The 16208-nt window shown below is 38.5% G+C and overlaps 1 protein-coding gene across 11 annotated transcripts in view; it reads left to right on the top strand.

Moving 5' to 3' along the window:
* Positions 1 to 16208, top strand: part of LOC18437979 (chromatin modification-related protein EAF1 A) — a 48479-nt gene that overhangs the window by 13431 nt on the left and 18840 nt on the right. For 10 of the 11 annotated variants that reach the window (XM_020669448.2, XM_088872984.1, XM_088872982.1 and 7 more), the window contains exons 9-13: positions 4449 to 4529; positions 14220 to 14283; positions 14362 to 14933; positions 15017 to 15070; positions 16144 to 16201. In XM_020669448.2, coding sequence (XP_020525107.1) covers positions 4449 to 4529; positions 14220 to 14283; positions 14362 to 14933; positions 15017 to 15070; positions 16144 to 16201 — 829 coding nt within the window. The remainder of the gene's footprint in view (positions 1 to 4448; positions 4530 to 14219; positions 14284 to 14361; positions 14934 to 15016; positions 15071 to 16143; positions 16202 to 16208) is intronic. The other variant, XM_088872981.1, reaches the window with a different exon arrangement.

Genomic DNA, 16208 nt, shown 5'->3' on the forward strand with positions numbered 1-16208 from the left:
AAAGGACCTATTTTTATCACTTCTCAGTAATACAATGTTAATAAAAAGGACCTATTTTTAATGTATTCTATGCACCTTATTGCTGTTCCCAAGCTTGGATGAGAAACGAGGGCTGTGTTAGGTTAGTAGCCAGTGGAGATCTTTTGCCACATCCTTTCATATAAAGCTCGAATGATGATGATGATGATTCTATGCACGCTATTTTGTCGTACTATTTTAAACTCATACGTACATGAGTTTGAAACTTGAAACTGAATTACCGTAACTTTAGCAAATTGAGGACCAAACTTGAAAGTTGAACTTGAAATGCAGTACGTTAACAATCATTTCCATAATCCATACTATACAATCCAAATTGACCATCATTACAATTCAAATCGACCATCATTTACTAGAAGTTACAAAAGTCAGAACTCCAAAAGTTGACATGACAATACAAGATAATAAATCCCATTAACTGAAATTTCAAATTGAGTTTCATCATCATCGCCGCTGCCAGCACTAGGAACACCGCCATTCAATCTCCATGACCACCAACAGCTGCATCTGAATCTGATCATGCGAAGCCATCATCATCCCTTACGCAACAATTCACTCTTCTGTCTCAATCTCTCCCTGAGTCAGCCTCTCTTCATCCTAGCCCTTGCTATACTCATTCTCGTCCTTTTTGATTTAGATCTAGTGGGAGGTCAATGAGCTTCCAATAATCTCACGAACTTGGCTCCAGCTTGAACTCTATCTAGAAATATTGCATCATATTCAGCATCAATCAACCACTCACTGAAATGGCATTGATTGATGGAACTCGTGATAACGCTTTTTCAATATCTGATAACACTGAAAACAAGATCATTTAGTCTCTTCTACTCAAGCTTCTTTGTCTTCTTCATGTGCATTTGTAGGATAATGCATGAATGCATGATTAGAATTTAAGAAAATATAATACAAGTTAGTGACTTAGAGCTGTCCTAATAGTTCATTTGAGAACTCCTTGGGCGATTTTACTGATACGCCTTTAGTGTTTTAGGATACTCACCTCCTCCAAAGGCTGCTCTTGATAGGAATAGAAAGAAGTTACTAATGCCCCTGATTATCTTTAGATGATCTAGGCACACACTATTTTAAGTAACATATATTTTTTGAAATGTTCACTATATATGTGTGTCTATGTGTGTGTGTGTGTGTATAGTAATAAAATTACAAAAGGTCCTCAAGACGAGTGAGGGGAAGGCAGCCCCCATGTTGGGTGCTTTGTACAAAATTAATTGCATATCTTAAAAAATGGAGTTAAGGCAACCCACAAATCGGGTGCTCAAAAACCTTCAGAGTCCACAGTAGCATAAGAAGATTGACGTTAAGAGTGGCTAGGGTGGGAAGGCAAAAAAGGGAAGGCGGAGGGCGGGGAGGGGGGGGGGGGGGGAACAGAGCTGAGAAGGGACGAGCGAACTTTTGCTCCTTCCGTACTCCAAAAAGGGAGGCCTAGTCTGTAATAGGAAGCAAGTGTAGCAAAGTCATTTTCGGGGGAAGAGACGAGCGGACTCCTCTTTACCATTGCTTCCTCCCCTTCTGTATACTAAAGTGTATACAACAAAAAAATGTATATGATTTTCACACTAGACTACTACTACAATAGAAAACAATAGACTACTTAATACTATATAGAATAGAATACTACTACAATAGAAAAAAATAGACTACTCTTTGACTTTATATACATATATATATATATATTTAGAGAGTATATAGACTAGTAGTCATATCTAGTAGATATCTATCTATCTAGACAATAGACTACTGTGGGTATATCCTTGTGGTTAGTGGAGAAAAGCCATCATACTGGATTTGTCGTAAAATTGAGATGATTTCGTTTCCTTCCTTATCAGAAAGGGGCTCCACAATGGTGCGGAGCGGGGCTTCTTTCAAAGGGGGGAGTGAGGGTTGTTCTGAAAGTGGGAGGGAGCCCTCTCAATTTTACGACAAATCCGGTCCGATGGCTCTTCTCCACTAACCACAAGGATATAGGGACTCTATATTTCATCTTCGGTGCCATTGTTGGAGTGATGGGCCCATGCTTATCCGTACTGATTCGTATGGAATTAGCACGACCCAGCGATCAAATTGTTGGTGGGAATCATCAACTTTATAATGTTTTATAGTATGGTAGCAAGAAAGAGTGAGAGGGGAGGGGTGATAAGGTAGAGGCCAGAAGAATATAATTCGAGAGAATAGAAGAGAAGTAGAGTGTATGCAACCCACACACCAGGTGCCTAGAGAAGCCAAAAGAGGGAGGGAGGGAGGGGAAGAGAAGGCACCCACCAGTTAGGTGCTCAGGAGAGAAATGAACATCTATCAGGTATGAAATAACTCGAAGATTTCTACGGGAAAAAAGAAGGGGGGGGGGGGGGGGGGCATGGGGTTTGTTTGAGAGAAGGCAACTCACAAGACCAATGCTCAGAATCTCAAAAAAATTGCCAACTGCTTGGACCCAATTCCGAAACCAATAACAACCTTGGACCTGCAAAAAAGGTTAGAGTAGGGAGTATGATGAAGGAGAGGAGGGGGGGAGAAAAGAAGGGAAGATAGAGAAAATTTAGGAAGAGATGAGAAGGGTGAGGTTCTAGTAGAAAGAGGAAGATGGGGAAAATGAAAACATAAAGCTAAAAATAAGAATTTTAAAAAAAAATTATGAGTCGATGGAGCCCCCATGATGGCTGCACCCTTCTTGGCTAAAACATCTGCCTCTGCAGTTGCCTCCAGCCACAATGATCGAAGCTGAATCGAAGTTGCCAGCACAGATGAGAGATGCCAGGTAGAATTTTGTAAAAAATATTGGAGAGGCGTCAGGGGCATTGACTCCTCTGGTTGGCCTGTAGGATGACATTCATACTTTTTCCTTCCATTATGAGATTTTTCCCTTCAACTGGGGTAAAACCTATGGGGCCCTTCCAACAGTGCAGTGGCCTCAGCCTAGTCACCAGTTCCAAGGAAGCTGTGGAAGGAGGATAAGATGTTGCTCTAGGAATCCCTGAAAATTCCCCCAAAACACAATGTCTTGGGTTTCCCAACGAGCGTCAGTCAAAATTGAGCTTAATGGTGCCCTGATTTTTGGGAATCCGTAGTTAGATGGCCCTATGTTTTACATAACTTTCCCAAATTACCTAATAATAATTAACATAGTTAATTTCTTAATATTGCCTATTATTGCTATAATAGCCCCTAGTTTCAGTGAACGATGGAAGGAAACCCTCTTCTAGAGGTCGAAGATACTTTGCCTTGTTCTTTACCTACAATTGCTGCAAGGACTACCATCTTCCATTGGTTCTTTGTTTTGTTGGTTGAAAAATACAACTTCGAAATGATCAAAGTCATCTTGTTCATTTGGTGTGTCGAAGTTTCTTTATGAAGTAACTATTTTGACAACTGTTTTCTTGTTATTTGTTTTTTGTTTATAAATTAAAAGTAGTCTTTCATTCATTTATATCTTATTTGCCAATATTTTTACTCTTCTTTCTCTCTTTCTTGTTTGTTTTTCATTTTTATTGGCAATGCACTCGTTTTCTTTTGACCACAGATTAAGAATGACAGATGTACCTTGGTCATTAAAAGTACCTCGGTGCTTCACTCTTTTCTCTCATTTTGAGAATGACCGATGTTCATTTGAATGGCTGGACGACTTGGTTACATCTGATTTTATAAAATACCAAACTGTCGTACACTTGAAGCCTGAAGGATCCAATATTCTAAAAAATTCTAAGAACTTGATGGCTTGTGGCTCTTAAAAACCAAGCAAAAGCCTTTTTTGCTTGAGTTATCTAAAATGCTCTTATTTTCTCTTTGATTGCTGGTTTTCTTTTATAATGGTTAAGAGATCTTGCTGCTTGTATTCTGCTAGTAGCTTATACTTTGTTACCTCGTATCTTTCCTTTATTGTTTCTATTATTCTTTTTCATTTTTTGATTGATAATATGCCTTGTCTAATATGTTTGCTGTGCCTGCTTGTCGACATGCCTGCTTTTCTGTGTGGTCATGCCAATGCTTCCATGAGGACCTGTGATCCATTTGTTTGTCTGTGAGCGCACGTGCACTCATGCGTCCATGTTAAGACAAACTCGTGCTTCCTTTTGATGATTTTGCTTGTAACGTTTTTCCCCTAGTTCTTGATCCCTGTTGGGTGCCTTTCTTTCCCTTTTTTTCTTTCTATATGCATGTTTGCAATCTGTGTCACCAAATAGTGTGCATGTTCACAGCTGTTTTTTTTTCTTTATACACTCACTTTTTGTCTTTCTATATGCATGTATGCAATCTTTATCACCAAATAGTGTGCATGTCCACAGCTGTCCAAGCATGTGGCCTATGTACACTTATGTTGAATTTGTATCACTGCAGTTGTATAAATTCTCTCTAGTTAGCTACTGTTGAATGATATGTGATTGATGTTTTATTTCTAGGAAACCCTTTTTTACATGGTGCCACAAGGTGCAATGGACATCTATCGAAGTTCCACAGAAGTTTGTTGGGCATCTTGTGAGGTTGTACTACTTTTATTTCTTTGAAATCTTGTGTCGAGGTATTTTCCTGCAAATAAAATCTGAAAACACAGTTCGAAGATGTTCACAGAGAATCGTTTTTGCAAGTTAGCCTGATTCTAAAATAGGTGCCACATTAAAAAGATCTTGTTGGCCCTTTGCAAAATTTGAAGAAGACTTTGGGCTGTTGGAGACCCAAAAATGTTCCTTATAATTTGGATTGAAGTACTGGAGTTTGGAACCAGGTGATTGGAACTGCTGAATGCAAGCATCCAAAGTAGAGACCATAGCTCTCCAAAATGAAGACTTTGGTGCATTGAGTCCTAAATTGTGTTGGAATTTTCAAGTTGCAACCCAAACATTCTAGACAGGGACATGCATTTGGGTATCTATCATGTATGTGTTTGTGTGTGGGAGTTTACATGGTGTTGCAGGAAGAAAAGGTGGGAAATTAAATCAACCTTTTTCCTAAACCTTAAATAAGTAAAATCAGCAATAATGGAACAAAAAATATGATTGTAAATTAAGCCAAGAGAAAAAATTTCTTCTTTCAAAAATAAAATCCATTCCAACAACAAAAACATCCCAAAATCTGATGTCCCACTTTTTATAAGCCTACAAAACCCTAAAATTAATTTGAGATCCAAGTAAACAATTTAAAACTCTAAAATGCTTCTAAATAATACTAAAATTTCGGAGATACCCTTGTGAATAGTACACAAACAATAGCATGAATAATACCTATGAATAATAACTAGTGAATAGTAAATAAAAAATATAAAAAACCTTAGAATCCCTAAGAAACTTGAAAACCCTAGAAATAGATTCTAAAACTAAAAATTAAAATATACATTATTGAAATTGAATAAAAATTAAAAATAAGATTAATTTTGTCCTGCATCGCATGGGATTTGCTTATATACTCTTATGATGGCATGGAATTTGTTAGTTTACCTTTATTATTAAATGCTAGCTAGCTTTGTCTTGTCATTCCACCATAGAAACTCTATATTTTCTCTCTTCCCAAGTCCTATTGCTTAGGGAAATCCTCTTCCAACGCATGCTAGAATAGGCGTTATGAAAAAAACAAGAAGACTCGAGAAATTTGATTTGAAAGAAAAGACCATTAAGATGGGGTTCATTTGTAAAAGGAATGGAGTCTGGCCTTAAATGCTATTAAAAAATATTGGAGATCTGGCCATGGTCTCAATATTCTTGAAGACTTTTAAATGAATACTTCAGCCAATCACAACATGGATCCATGTGTCCAATGCCTTTGAATTCATGGAAAGCTGCAGCCTAGGAAGTCAAGGCAAGCTAAAGGTTTACCAGGGGTGAATAATCCTATGGGGATCTTCTTTTTGCTCACTAGAGGAATACCAAAAATATCACTGAGAGAGGACTACTTATTTGTTTTCTGAATGTCAAGACATAGCATTTAGCCTTGACACACATCTTGTCATGATTGGTACCAACTTGATTTGTGTGGAGTTTGGAGCATCGCTCTCCACCCAGATATAATACTTTAGATGATTAGCACATAGTTCCCCAGAACGGGGGCTTGATGCACGGCGGGGAGAGTGAAGCATCGCCGGCTGTGTAGTGAACGGTAGGGGTTAGGGGGCGGGGTTGTGATACTGGAGGAGAGCTCAGCGAGGTAGGCTCCAAGGTCTGCAGTTGGGGGAACGAGGTCTGTACATGGCCAGGGAAAGGGATCGAGATTCCTGGCTTTCAGGGAGTGCGTTGCATTTCTTACTAAATGGGATTGTGTTCTGTTGTCATTAGGATCGAGGTCCCCAAAGTTCACTTTTACCCAATATTGTAATTTGGGAGCAAATTCCAATGGACAATACTCTTTTCCAAATTCACAAATCCAAGAATGTTGCGATACATTGGTTCTGAAAAAAGAAATAGCGTGATAGCTAAGCTCACCTTTTCAAAACAACAAAAAGGGAATGCATTGCCATATAATTTTCATTGCCATATAATTTTCCCAATGGCTCTCCATGTTACTCCATCAGCCCTAAGGCAACCCCATGATTGGCTCAAATTGGTTTAAGTGATACAAATCCCTTAGGAGGTGGACATGACCCAATGAACTAGCTTCAAGGAAGTTAAGCGTATTGATCGGGACCTCACTTTTCAATATGATCGCAACGCTACTAACTTTTGTATTTCGTCCCAACTTCTTCTTCCCCACTTTGCCTACTCTTGTTGTCTTATTTGACATTAGACGCAAGTCACATTTTAAAAGGTGTGCACAGTTGTGTACACTGCATAGTATTTAAGAAATCACGGATTCATAAAGTTTTTAGGTCATAGAAATTTGGAGATCCACACTCCATTGTTTACGAACCAAAAAGTTTGTTGGTGAAACTCGGTCCCAAAGTATCAGATACTCGTATTCGAGTTGGTGGAATCGTGGTACCACTTGATCACGGAACCATGATTTTTGTCATAGAGATCTGGATCCCATTTTCATTGAATCAAGTTCCCTAATTTTCTGAATCGTGATCCCAAGTATTAAAGAATCGTCCGAAATCGAGATCTCATGTCTCAGAGTGTAGAATCGAGCTTTTGGAGCGGAAGTGGACCCCTTCTTAAAAGATCCCAGTAACTATGTGTTAGCATGCCTTGACAAGGCCTTATTGTCAATCATTTACATGATGGCAATGGCATGGAGGCTTTTGGCCTTAGTTTAGAACCATGTTTTGTTTTTTCATTATTGCTGATTTTACTTGTTTAAGGTTCAGGAAAATGGTGGATTTAATTTTCTACATTTTCTTCCGGCCTCATTGGGCTGTGTTTGAGTCTTGTGTGCATTGTTTGTGACTTGGCTGTTGGTTCGACTTCCCTGCGGAGTTCAAATCTTTTACACCCCATGTGCCCTAATTCTTTTAGCATCTACTGGGAACATAGCAACAAAAAGTGGATTAGTTGCTTGGTTCTCTAAGAAAGCCAGGAAGGTTGTAAAAGTACTGGGCTCAGGCGGTCAAGTGGGGTCTGGGCACCTAGGTGCCAGGTGGGTTCTAGTTTTTGAGGCGCCCAAGACATTCATATATGTATATATGTGATGCATGAAAAAAAGATGAGAAATTAAATCTGCCCTTTCCTTGAACCTTAAACAAATAAAATCAACAACAATGGAGAAAAAACATGACTGTAAATTAAGCCAAGAGAAGAACTTTCTTCTTTCATAAAATAAAATTCACTCTCCCAAAATTTGCTGTCCCACATTTTATAAGCCTACAAAACCTAAAATTAACTTGAGATCTAAGTAAATAATTTAAAAGTCTAAAATACTCCTAAACAGTAATAAATTTCATAAATACCTATGTAAACAGTAACATGAACAATACCTATGAATAGTAACCAGTGAATATTAAATAAGAAATATAAAAACCCTAGAATCCCTAAAAAGCATTAAAACCCTAGCAATAGACTCTAATTAAAATATACATCATTGAAATTGAATAAAAATTAAAAATAAGAAGGATTCTATCCGGCATCATTCTCCCCTAGTTGGAGAAAACTCGTCATTGAGTTTTGAAGTGAGCTAAGATGAATTCAGCATTAAACCACCTCTTGAACCTCGAGTTTTGTTGGCTCTAAGATTATTTGTGGTAAAAAGAATTCCTCAAGAAACTAATTCTGATATGGGTTTTAAAAATCAATGCAAATTTATCAAATACGATCCGTCTTGAACTCCCGTTGAAAATTGTGTAGGAAACTTCAAGCCCAATTTTCTGATCTTTGGAGGATTTCTTGAGATCTATTTCATTACTCTCTAAAACAAGGGCTACAATTTGTAGTTTATGAGTCGACCACACTTCCTTTGCGCTACTCTAATTCTAATGTCTTAAGTCTCTTAAATGCTCCACCTCTTTGATATCCTCAAGATTTGCAAAGGTCATGATTTCGATCAATCTTCTTGCTGCCTTCTCACCATATTCTTGACGAGCAAGATCCTCTTCTGAAACATCTTCATCTTGATCCTTATCATAGATCGGATCTCCTAAGAGATCTTGCTGTTTACCAGAGTGTATATTTAACATTGGTGGCAAATCCCAATATGCAACTTACTGATTTTTTATATAACCTATGTCAAAATAAAAAGTGTCATCTTTCAAATCGAAAACCCTAGAGTGATGTTCCCTATGTTTAGGTCTTATATTGCTTTCCTCTTCAATCGACTATTCACGCGGAGCATGGTGGTGAAAAGTGTTGTATTCGACATCTTCTTCAATTGAAAGATCACTGCCTTGCCCATGAATGGTGCTCGCAAACTGCTGCCCTGCTGCTGAACTTGCCTTTTAAGTTCCTCAAATTCTTCATCTCTGGGATCACAAAGTGGATTTGTGACACGTTCCCTTCTCACTACCATAGATTCACCAAAATCACAAAGCCTAGATTGATAAGCAACAAAACTCACTGAAAACAGCAAGATCTAGGCTGATTTAGTAAAATTCGGGCTTAAATCAGCAAACCCTAGGTGTAGTTGTAGTTTCTTAGCTTTGTTGTTTAATAAAAAACCTTGCTCTATTACCAATTTGATGCAGGAAAAACGGGTGGAAAATTGAATCTTAAACAAGTAAATCAGCAAAAATGGAGAAAAATAGTTGTAGATCAAGCCAAAAGAAGAAAAACTTTCTTCTTTTGTGAAATAAAATTCATTCCAATAACATAAACATCCCAAAATGTAATGTCCACTTTTTATAAGCCTACAAAACCTTAAAATTTGCTTGAGATCCAAGTAAACAATTTAAAACTCCAAAATACTCCTAAACAATACTAAACTTTTGGAAATACCCCTTTGAATAGTACACATGAACAATACCTATGAATCTAGTGAATGGTATATAAAAAAGGTAAAAAATCTAGAATCCCTAGAAAACTTAAAAACCCTTGAAATAGACAAAAAAAAAATAAAAACTAAAAATTAAAATATACATCATTGAAATTGAATTAAAAATAAAAATAAAAATAATGCTCTCCTGCATCAATATGTGCTCCAAACACACATATATGCATATGTATGTGTCATATATGTATGTGTATGATTTATATATATTATAACCAAGTGCATATGCATATATATATGCACTTAGATGTCCTAAAAAGACATTCAAATCATTAATTCACATTTCACAATAATGAATTATGATAATTCAGATGTTCAAATCGTTGACCCACATTTCACAATAATGAAATATGATAATTCAATATTTCCTCATTAGTGTAAGATTAAGAATTAAAATAAATTTACTATCTAACAAGTGACAAAACCATACACATGTCTTCTTCCCCTTAGCATGCTTGGACAACTTGCAATTTAGACCACTCTTCTGAAGTGAACATAGATCTCAGTTGGTCTCTCTTCTCCAATATTCTCTGTATGCTTGGGAAAAAGGCGGCGAATCTCATGAGTCTAGGACTAACTAGATCTTTTTCTCAATGAACTTGTGCATTATTCTAAATTAAGGTTGTGACTGTAGATGAACACTATCATGACCTTATCCGTATTAGGTTCCCCTTTATCCTTAGTGTTTCGCCAATAGCTTCAGGCATGAGTTCTATGCAATATGCTGCTTATGTATCTAAAATTTATGGGGCTAAACTTTTGACGCAACAAAATGAGCAGTAGCCAGATTGGCTGCAACATTTTCGGTTGCTACCTTAGTGACCTTCAGGGGATTTTACTGTGACTTCCTTCTACAAAAGGCTCATCCACCCCCCCACTTTCCCCCTCAATCCTACGTCGATCCTTGCACAAGTTTGGCTGACCATTGCACCCCCAAAGGTGCAAACTTTTAACTGGATCGCAGGTTCAAACAGGGCACTCACAATGGATCACCTACAAAGGAAAGGAATTCCTATTCCTAATAGGCGTGTCATGTGTTTGTGACAAGAGGAATCCAATAACCACCTGTTTCTGCACTGTAACGTGGCTCATGAGATTTGGAGTCTAGTTCTACAACTGTTTGGGGTGCTTTGGGTTTTACCTCCAACGGTAAAAGACCTTTTCGCTTTGAATCTGTTTGCGCATTGGCTGAAGGCAGGGAGAATCCTTTGGAAAGTAACTTTGGCAGCAACTATTTGGACCATTTGGAAAAAAAGAAATGGGTGTATTTTTCGAGGACAGGTCTTCCTTGCTCCTTCGCTATTCTCGAAGGTTACATCCTTTGTAACCTTCTGGGCGGCTAACCACCCCTGCTTCTAGGTCATTCCTACGGACTCTTTCTACCGGTATTGGGGGCATATTTTATTCCACAACCTGAAGAAAAACAAAGTTAAATCAGCTTGGATTGCTCCTCCCCAAGGAGCAATCAAACTGAATTTTGACGGTTGCTCTTTAGGCAATCCTGGCCATGTAGGTGCAGGAGGGGTCTTTAGAGATCATCTTCAAAACGTCCTCTTCTCCTACACCGAATACATTGGTGTCCACAATTCGCAGTTCACCGTATCAATGCCTCTCCTTAGAGGCATACAGAGCTTCGATCGGTCTTGGGGACATACTCTCTTTGTGGAGGGTGACGCCAGGAACATTATCTCTTGGGCTTCCAAGACAGCTTCTCCCCCTTGGTACCTCATGCTCAGTTATGAAGAAATTGAACATCTTTGCAGGGATACGCCAATCTTATGGACGACTATCTCAAGGACGTCGAACGGGTTCACCGATCTACTAGCTAAGGACGGAGCCATGGCCTGCGCTGAAGATTTGGCACTAAAGCGGTCTGTTTTTGGAATGGGCACAAAGCTTGCACCCTACTCGAACCCTTTTGGACTGGGTCCTCTTTTAGCTTTACTTATACGGTCCTGATTGTATCTTTTTTGTACAGCTACAGTTCACTTTGTAAGTGGAAATTCTTATACCCTTATTTTGTATACGGTCTGTTGACCTATTCTTTTTACCAGGAGTCCTAGGTGTTAGGCACTCTTGGATTAAACTTCTTCTCTTGTATCTATCTTTTCATATCTATACAATTGTTAACAATTATCAAAAAAAAGTTCGTCACTCTGTCCTCCTATCTAGGGTTGGCAACGGTCTGGGCGGCCCGGTCCTAAAAAAGTAGGGCATTGGCCACAAACTGTGTCCGGGCTAGGGCTCAGTGCCTGCCCGGCTCAGCCCATCCCACCCCTCTTTTTTCCTTGTTTTTTTTTTTTGTTTATTCTTCATTTGTTTTTGGCATGGGCTGTCTCGATAGAGGGATATGGGCTGTGCTAGGGCCAGGGTTGCTTGGCCTAGGCCTGCTTGTTGCCACCCTTACTTCTATTATTCCATGTGTCTGTCAGAACTAGGACCCCCATAATGGACCCATGAACTATCTTGAGGTAGTCCTTTGTGAGTGGTCTTTCCTTCTATAACGATGGCTCCTTTAGCTCATACGGGGTTGGACCCTTCAACCCTGGCCCATAGTGGCTATTTCCCTCCACCATTGTGTGGAAGCTGCTTAGGTGAGTAGCGTTGAAAGCAATTCCCTCTTGATGGATCCATCTAGCAAGTAATCATTGAAAAAAGGTTCAGGAAGGAAGACGCCTCTTCACAGAAGGCTTCTAAAACCTAATTCTTCTCTTTGAACTTTGAAAGGAACCACCTCAGATTCCCCTTCATCATCATCTTCATCATTACCATAAAAAATATTCACCACCATCCTCAACCTGCTATACTTACATCCCCCTAATATTGGCAAGGTGTTTCTTAAGTTTTTTGTATCTTTGTCTTGAAAACTGCAACAAATTTTGTTCTTATCATATTTATATGATCAAAAATATCGTTTCTGTCGCACATCCCACCCCCTATTAGAACTTGTAGAAGACATTTCAAAAGAAGGAAGGAATCTTAAATATGAAGATATGTAGATATGTTACTCAGCTTTGTTGCCCAATGTTCGATCCTCTATGTTTTGGATGAATATCTGAAATTAAGCTCTAAATCACCAAAAATTTGTCTTATAACTACTCTTAATAGTTGACAATGAATTCAACCAAAAAAAAAAGTGAAGTTTCGGATGATCTTAAACTTCTCAAAATTTTCAATCTAGAAAAAATTTGACAAATCTAAGTTTTTTTAAATATTTTACACCCCCCTCCCCTCCTCAGTGTAAAATGATGAAAATGCCCCTTGCCTGAGGGCAATTTCTGCCCTCTGACAAGTGGCAAGCTAGGCTGTTGCCTAAGCATAGGCGCTAGGTGCCACCTAGGCCACTTGGATGCCCACCCAGGGATAGGCGGCTAGGCCTAGGCAGGGGAGGGTGGCGACCTAGGCACTCGACAGGTAGTTTTTTGCAACAATGCAAGTCATGATATATAAACGAGGGGCAAGCTAGGTTGTTGCCTAAGCCTAGGCGCTAGGCATCACCTAGGCCTCTTGGGTGCCCACCCAGGGATAGGCGGCTAGGTCTAGGCAGGGTAGGGTGGATGCATACAATGGTTGTCTACTACACCAGTTTCTTGAAGCTCAACTTAGCAGTTACTCAGTTGGCAACCCTAGCCCAGCTGGTGGGGGCCTTTTTAGGGATTGCTTCAGGGTGATATTTATGGTTTCCTCTTGCTCTCTGTGGTTCTCACGGGGTGGAGGCATGGGCCTTGTTCACTGGTATTAATATCTCCTAGCTCACATTATTGCAGACCTAATAGTTATGCGGGGTGACTCTAGTATAAGTAATTGCAGGCGCTTTGGGTCCGCCCCCTCTCCCAAGTGGTTATTGGCTGGAATTTTACAAGGTGCTAGAGTTATGTAAACACATTTTGGTTTCCTCTCCACCACTATGAGGCTAATGGGCCAGCCCTCCGTTTATCTAGGGAAGGGTTTAGCTGAACCTTTCTAGTTTCTGATACTTCCAATCAGTTGCCTTCTTATGGATACCCTTCACCTTCCCTTCTAATTGTATATACTTACCATTTCATGCATTTAATGAATGCTTGAACTTTTAGTTACTGATACTAAACATAGTGTACAAAACTTAAGCCATAGCATAACAAAAATCATACAACAGAAACTGTGTGCATGGATGTATGCATGTGCATGTGTGTGCATAAGTTGATTTATTGTACAAATAAATGTTGAAATTGTAAGGAAAAATGTGAAAATTCAAGCAATATTTGTGTCTGTGCAATTTGCTTGGTTAGGGGCACAAAAATATGAGTCAAACTTTAGCAATGTATATGGTGCATATGTGTGATTAATAAAATATTTTGTGTTCTTTGGGTGCTAAAGTCTTACATGGATTCTCGTTTTCTCAAGTGGTAATCTGTAATTTTAACAAAGACTTCTATTCCCATATTCCTAGTTAATTTAGGCTGAATAAGTGTGGATTATGGAAAAGTTCAATTCATCATGGATCATATAAATTGATTATTTTGCCAGCAAGTGATTCAATCTATATTTAATCATGATTGACTCTTCTGTGGTGCCTTTGATATGAAATAATCAAAATGGGACATGAAGAGTATTTTAATTTGTCCCACTTAAATGAACCTGTAATCGTTAGAACTTGAGTCTAAAGTGTACCATATGCATCCTATAAAGTGATAAAGCTTTAGCATCGCCACCAGCTTAGAAACTTACCTGCCATGTGGGGCTAATCCAACTGGTAAGCTTTTGTCCATGATTTTATAATGGTAGTAGAAGTCCTACTTAATTCTTCTATTTGTGATTTTGTGCTTTGTTTATTGAAATAATTTTGTTTTTAGAAACCTGAGAGCGTGACGCATCGAGAGGATAGTGAAACTTTTTCGTGGTTTGATGCTGCACCAGGTATTTAGTAGCACAACTTGTTTATTGGTTTTAAGTGAAACAGTATCACATTCTTAATGGTATCTGTATTCATTTTAGATTTTGGAGCTCGAGAGATTGCAGTTGATGAGGATGAAGGTGAAACTGAAGAACATTGTTTGCCTAGTTCATTTGATGGTAGCAAGTCATCGAAAACTGCTTTGCAGAAAAAGAAAGGCCTTCCAAAGTTTGCAAGATCTGGTGATGCCAGAGTTTTAAATATGTTATCTTATGGGCTCTGTTCGGAAAGTAAGTATGAGAACCAACCATTGTTGGCTGGAAAGAGGGCATCGAGTTCTTTAAATGTTGGGTCTATTCCTACAAAACGCATTCGAACTGCTGCTTCACGGCAGCGGATTCTCGGCCCATTTGGTATGGGAACTACTGGAGGGGCTCATGCTGCCAATAAAACAGATGCATCAAGTGGTGATACTAGTTCATTTCAAGATGAGCATAGTGCGTTGCATGGTGGTTCTCATACCAGGAGAACTATTGAAGTTGATTCAACAGTAGATTGCAGAAAGCAGTTGCCTGTTGATTGTTCAGAAGTATCTACTAAATCTAAAAAAAAGAAGAAGATCAGGCATATGGGATTTAGAAATTCAATGACATTAACAGATTCTGGGGGTTTGGTAAGTTCTGAAAGTTGTGGCATTCTTTTTTCATGTTTTGGATGTATCATTGGTTTTGTTAGTCTAAATGTTTGTTAGTGCAGGGCTCTGAGTACGAATCGAGATGGCTCATTGATTCCATCGGCCAACATCAACAGGTGATATTATTATCTATTATCTTTGACCTTACTGTTTGTAGCATATGAAATGGACCAACTTTATTTGTGTGCGTGTTTAGTATTTTATAATTCCTTTCTACCTTAATATGTTTGGATTGTTTTAGTCAATCCTAGTCTATTCGCGCTTGTGTGTGTATTTGACCATATACATTGTGGGATTGCTTTGCTTAGGGGGCCCAGTCAAGTGCTTGGATTTTTGGTCAACTATAAAAAAGAGAAGTGCCTGAATTTTGGGTTTTACCCCTGTAACATGTGAACACATCCATGCATTTATATGCATGGATTGCAATTCATACATAAGTATATGGGCATGCATCCATAAGTAAATTGTATGTATAATTTTAAGAGTTTTCTACAGTAGGCATTCTGGTGGTGAAGTTTGAAAAGTTCTACTTGCAAAGTTCAGAGTTGAATTGATAAATAAATGATGAAAAATGTCCATTACAACTTCCAGCATTGACACAAAAATGTAAAGCCCAAAAAGCTAAACACAGTCATTGCGTTACATGCACTTGGCGTGCTTCCAATAGATAAAAGAAACCATAGAACTTAGTTTATTAATAAATGTAGAAATGGTCAAATAAATGTAACCCAATTCTCAAATCTAAAATCATAAAATATGACTAGTGATCAGATTCCTTTACTCTCCTCATATGTCATACTGTCATCTGAATCATCATCTCCTCAACATATTCCCATACTCCTTGAGTCCTCGGTCTTGTTTCTCCTTGTTTTGGACTTGCGCCTTTTCCTCGAGCCCTTTTTGTGATCTTTTACTCAGTCTGGATCTATGTGGAGGTCACAGCTTGCTCAAAGTATAACCAAGTCACATCCTTTTCCTTGAATAACTATCTTTATCACCTTTCCTTATTGTCCCTTTTTGCATTCATTTTTGCTGTTTTAATATTTGCTGCTCCTTTTCTTACCCATGTGAAGCTCTTTCAGATGTATATTTACATTTCTTTTTGCTTGGTGAAGCAATGAGTGAATGGTCAAAAAGCTTATTCTGTAGTGATCAGTATACTTGTGGTTTGCTTTTGATTTTGATTCAGCGGGACCATTCAAAGAAGATGACAGAAAGCCATCTATATGAAGCTAATGTAAACAGTGGTAAGTG

This window comes from Amborella trichopoda, chromosome 8 (assembly GCF_054954075.1).
Source record: "Amborella trichopoda isolate Santa Cruz 75 chromosome 8, AtrichopodaSantaCruz75HAP2 v2.0, whole genome shotgun sequence".
Taxonomy (NCBI): Eukaryota; Viridiplantae; Streptophyta; class Magnoliopsida; order Amborellales; family Amborellaceae; genus Amborella; species Amborella trichopoda.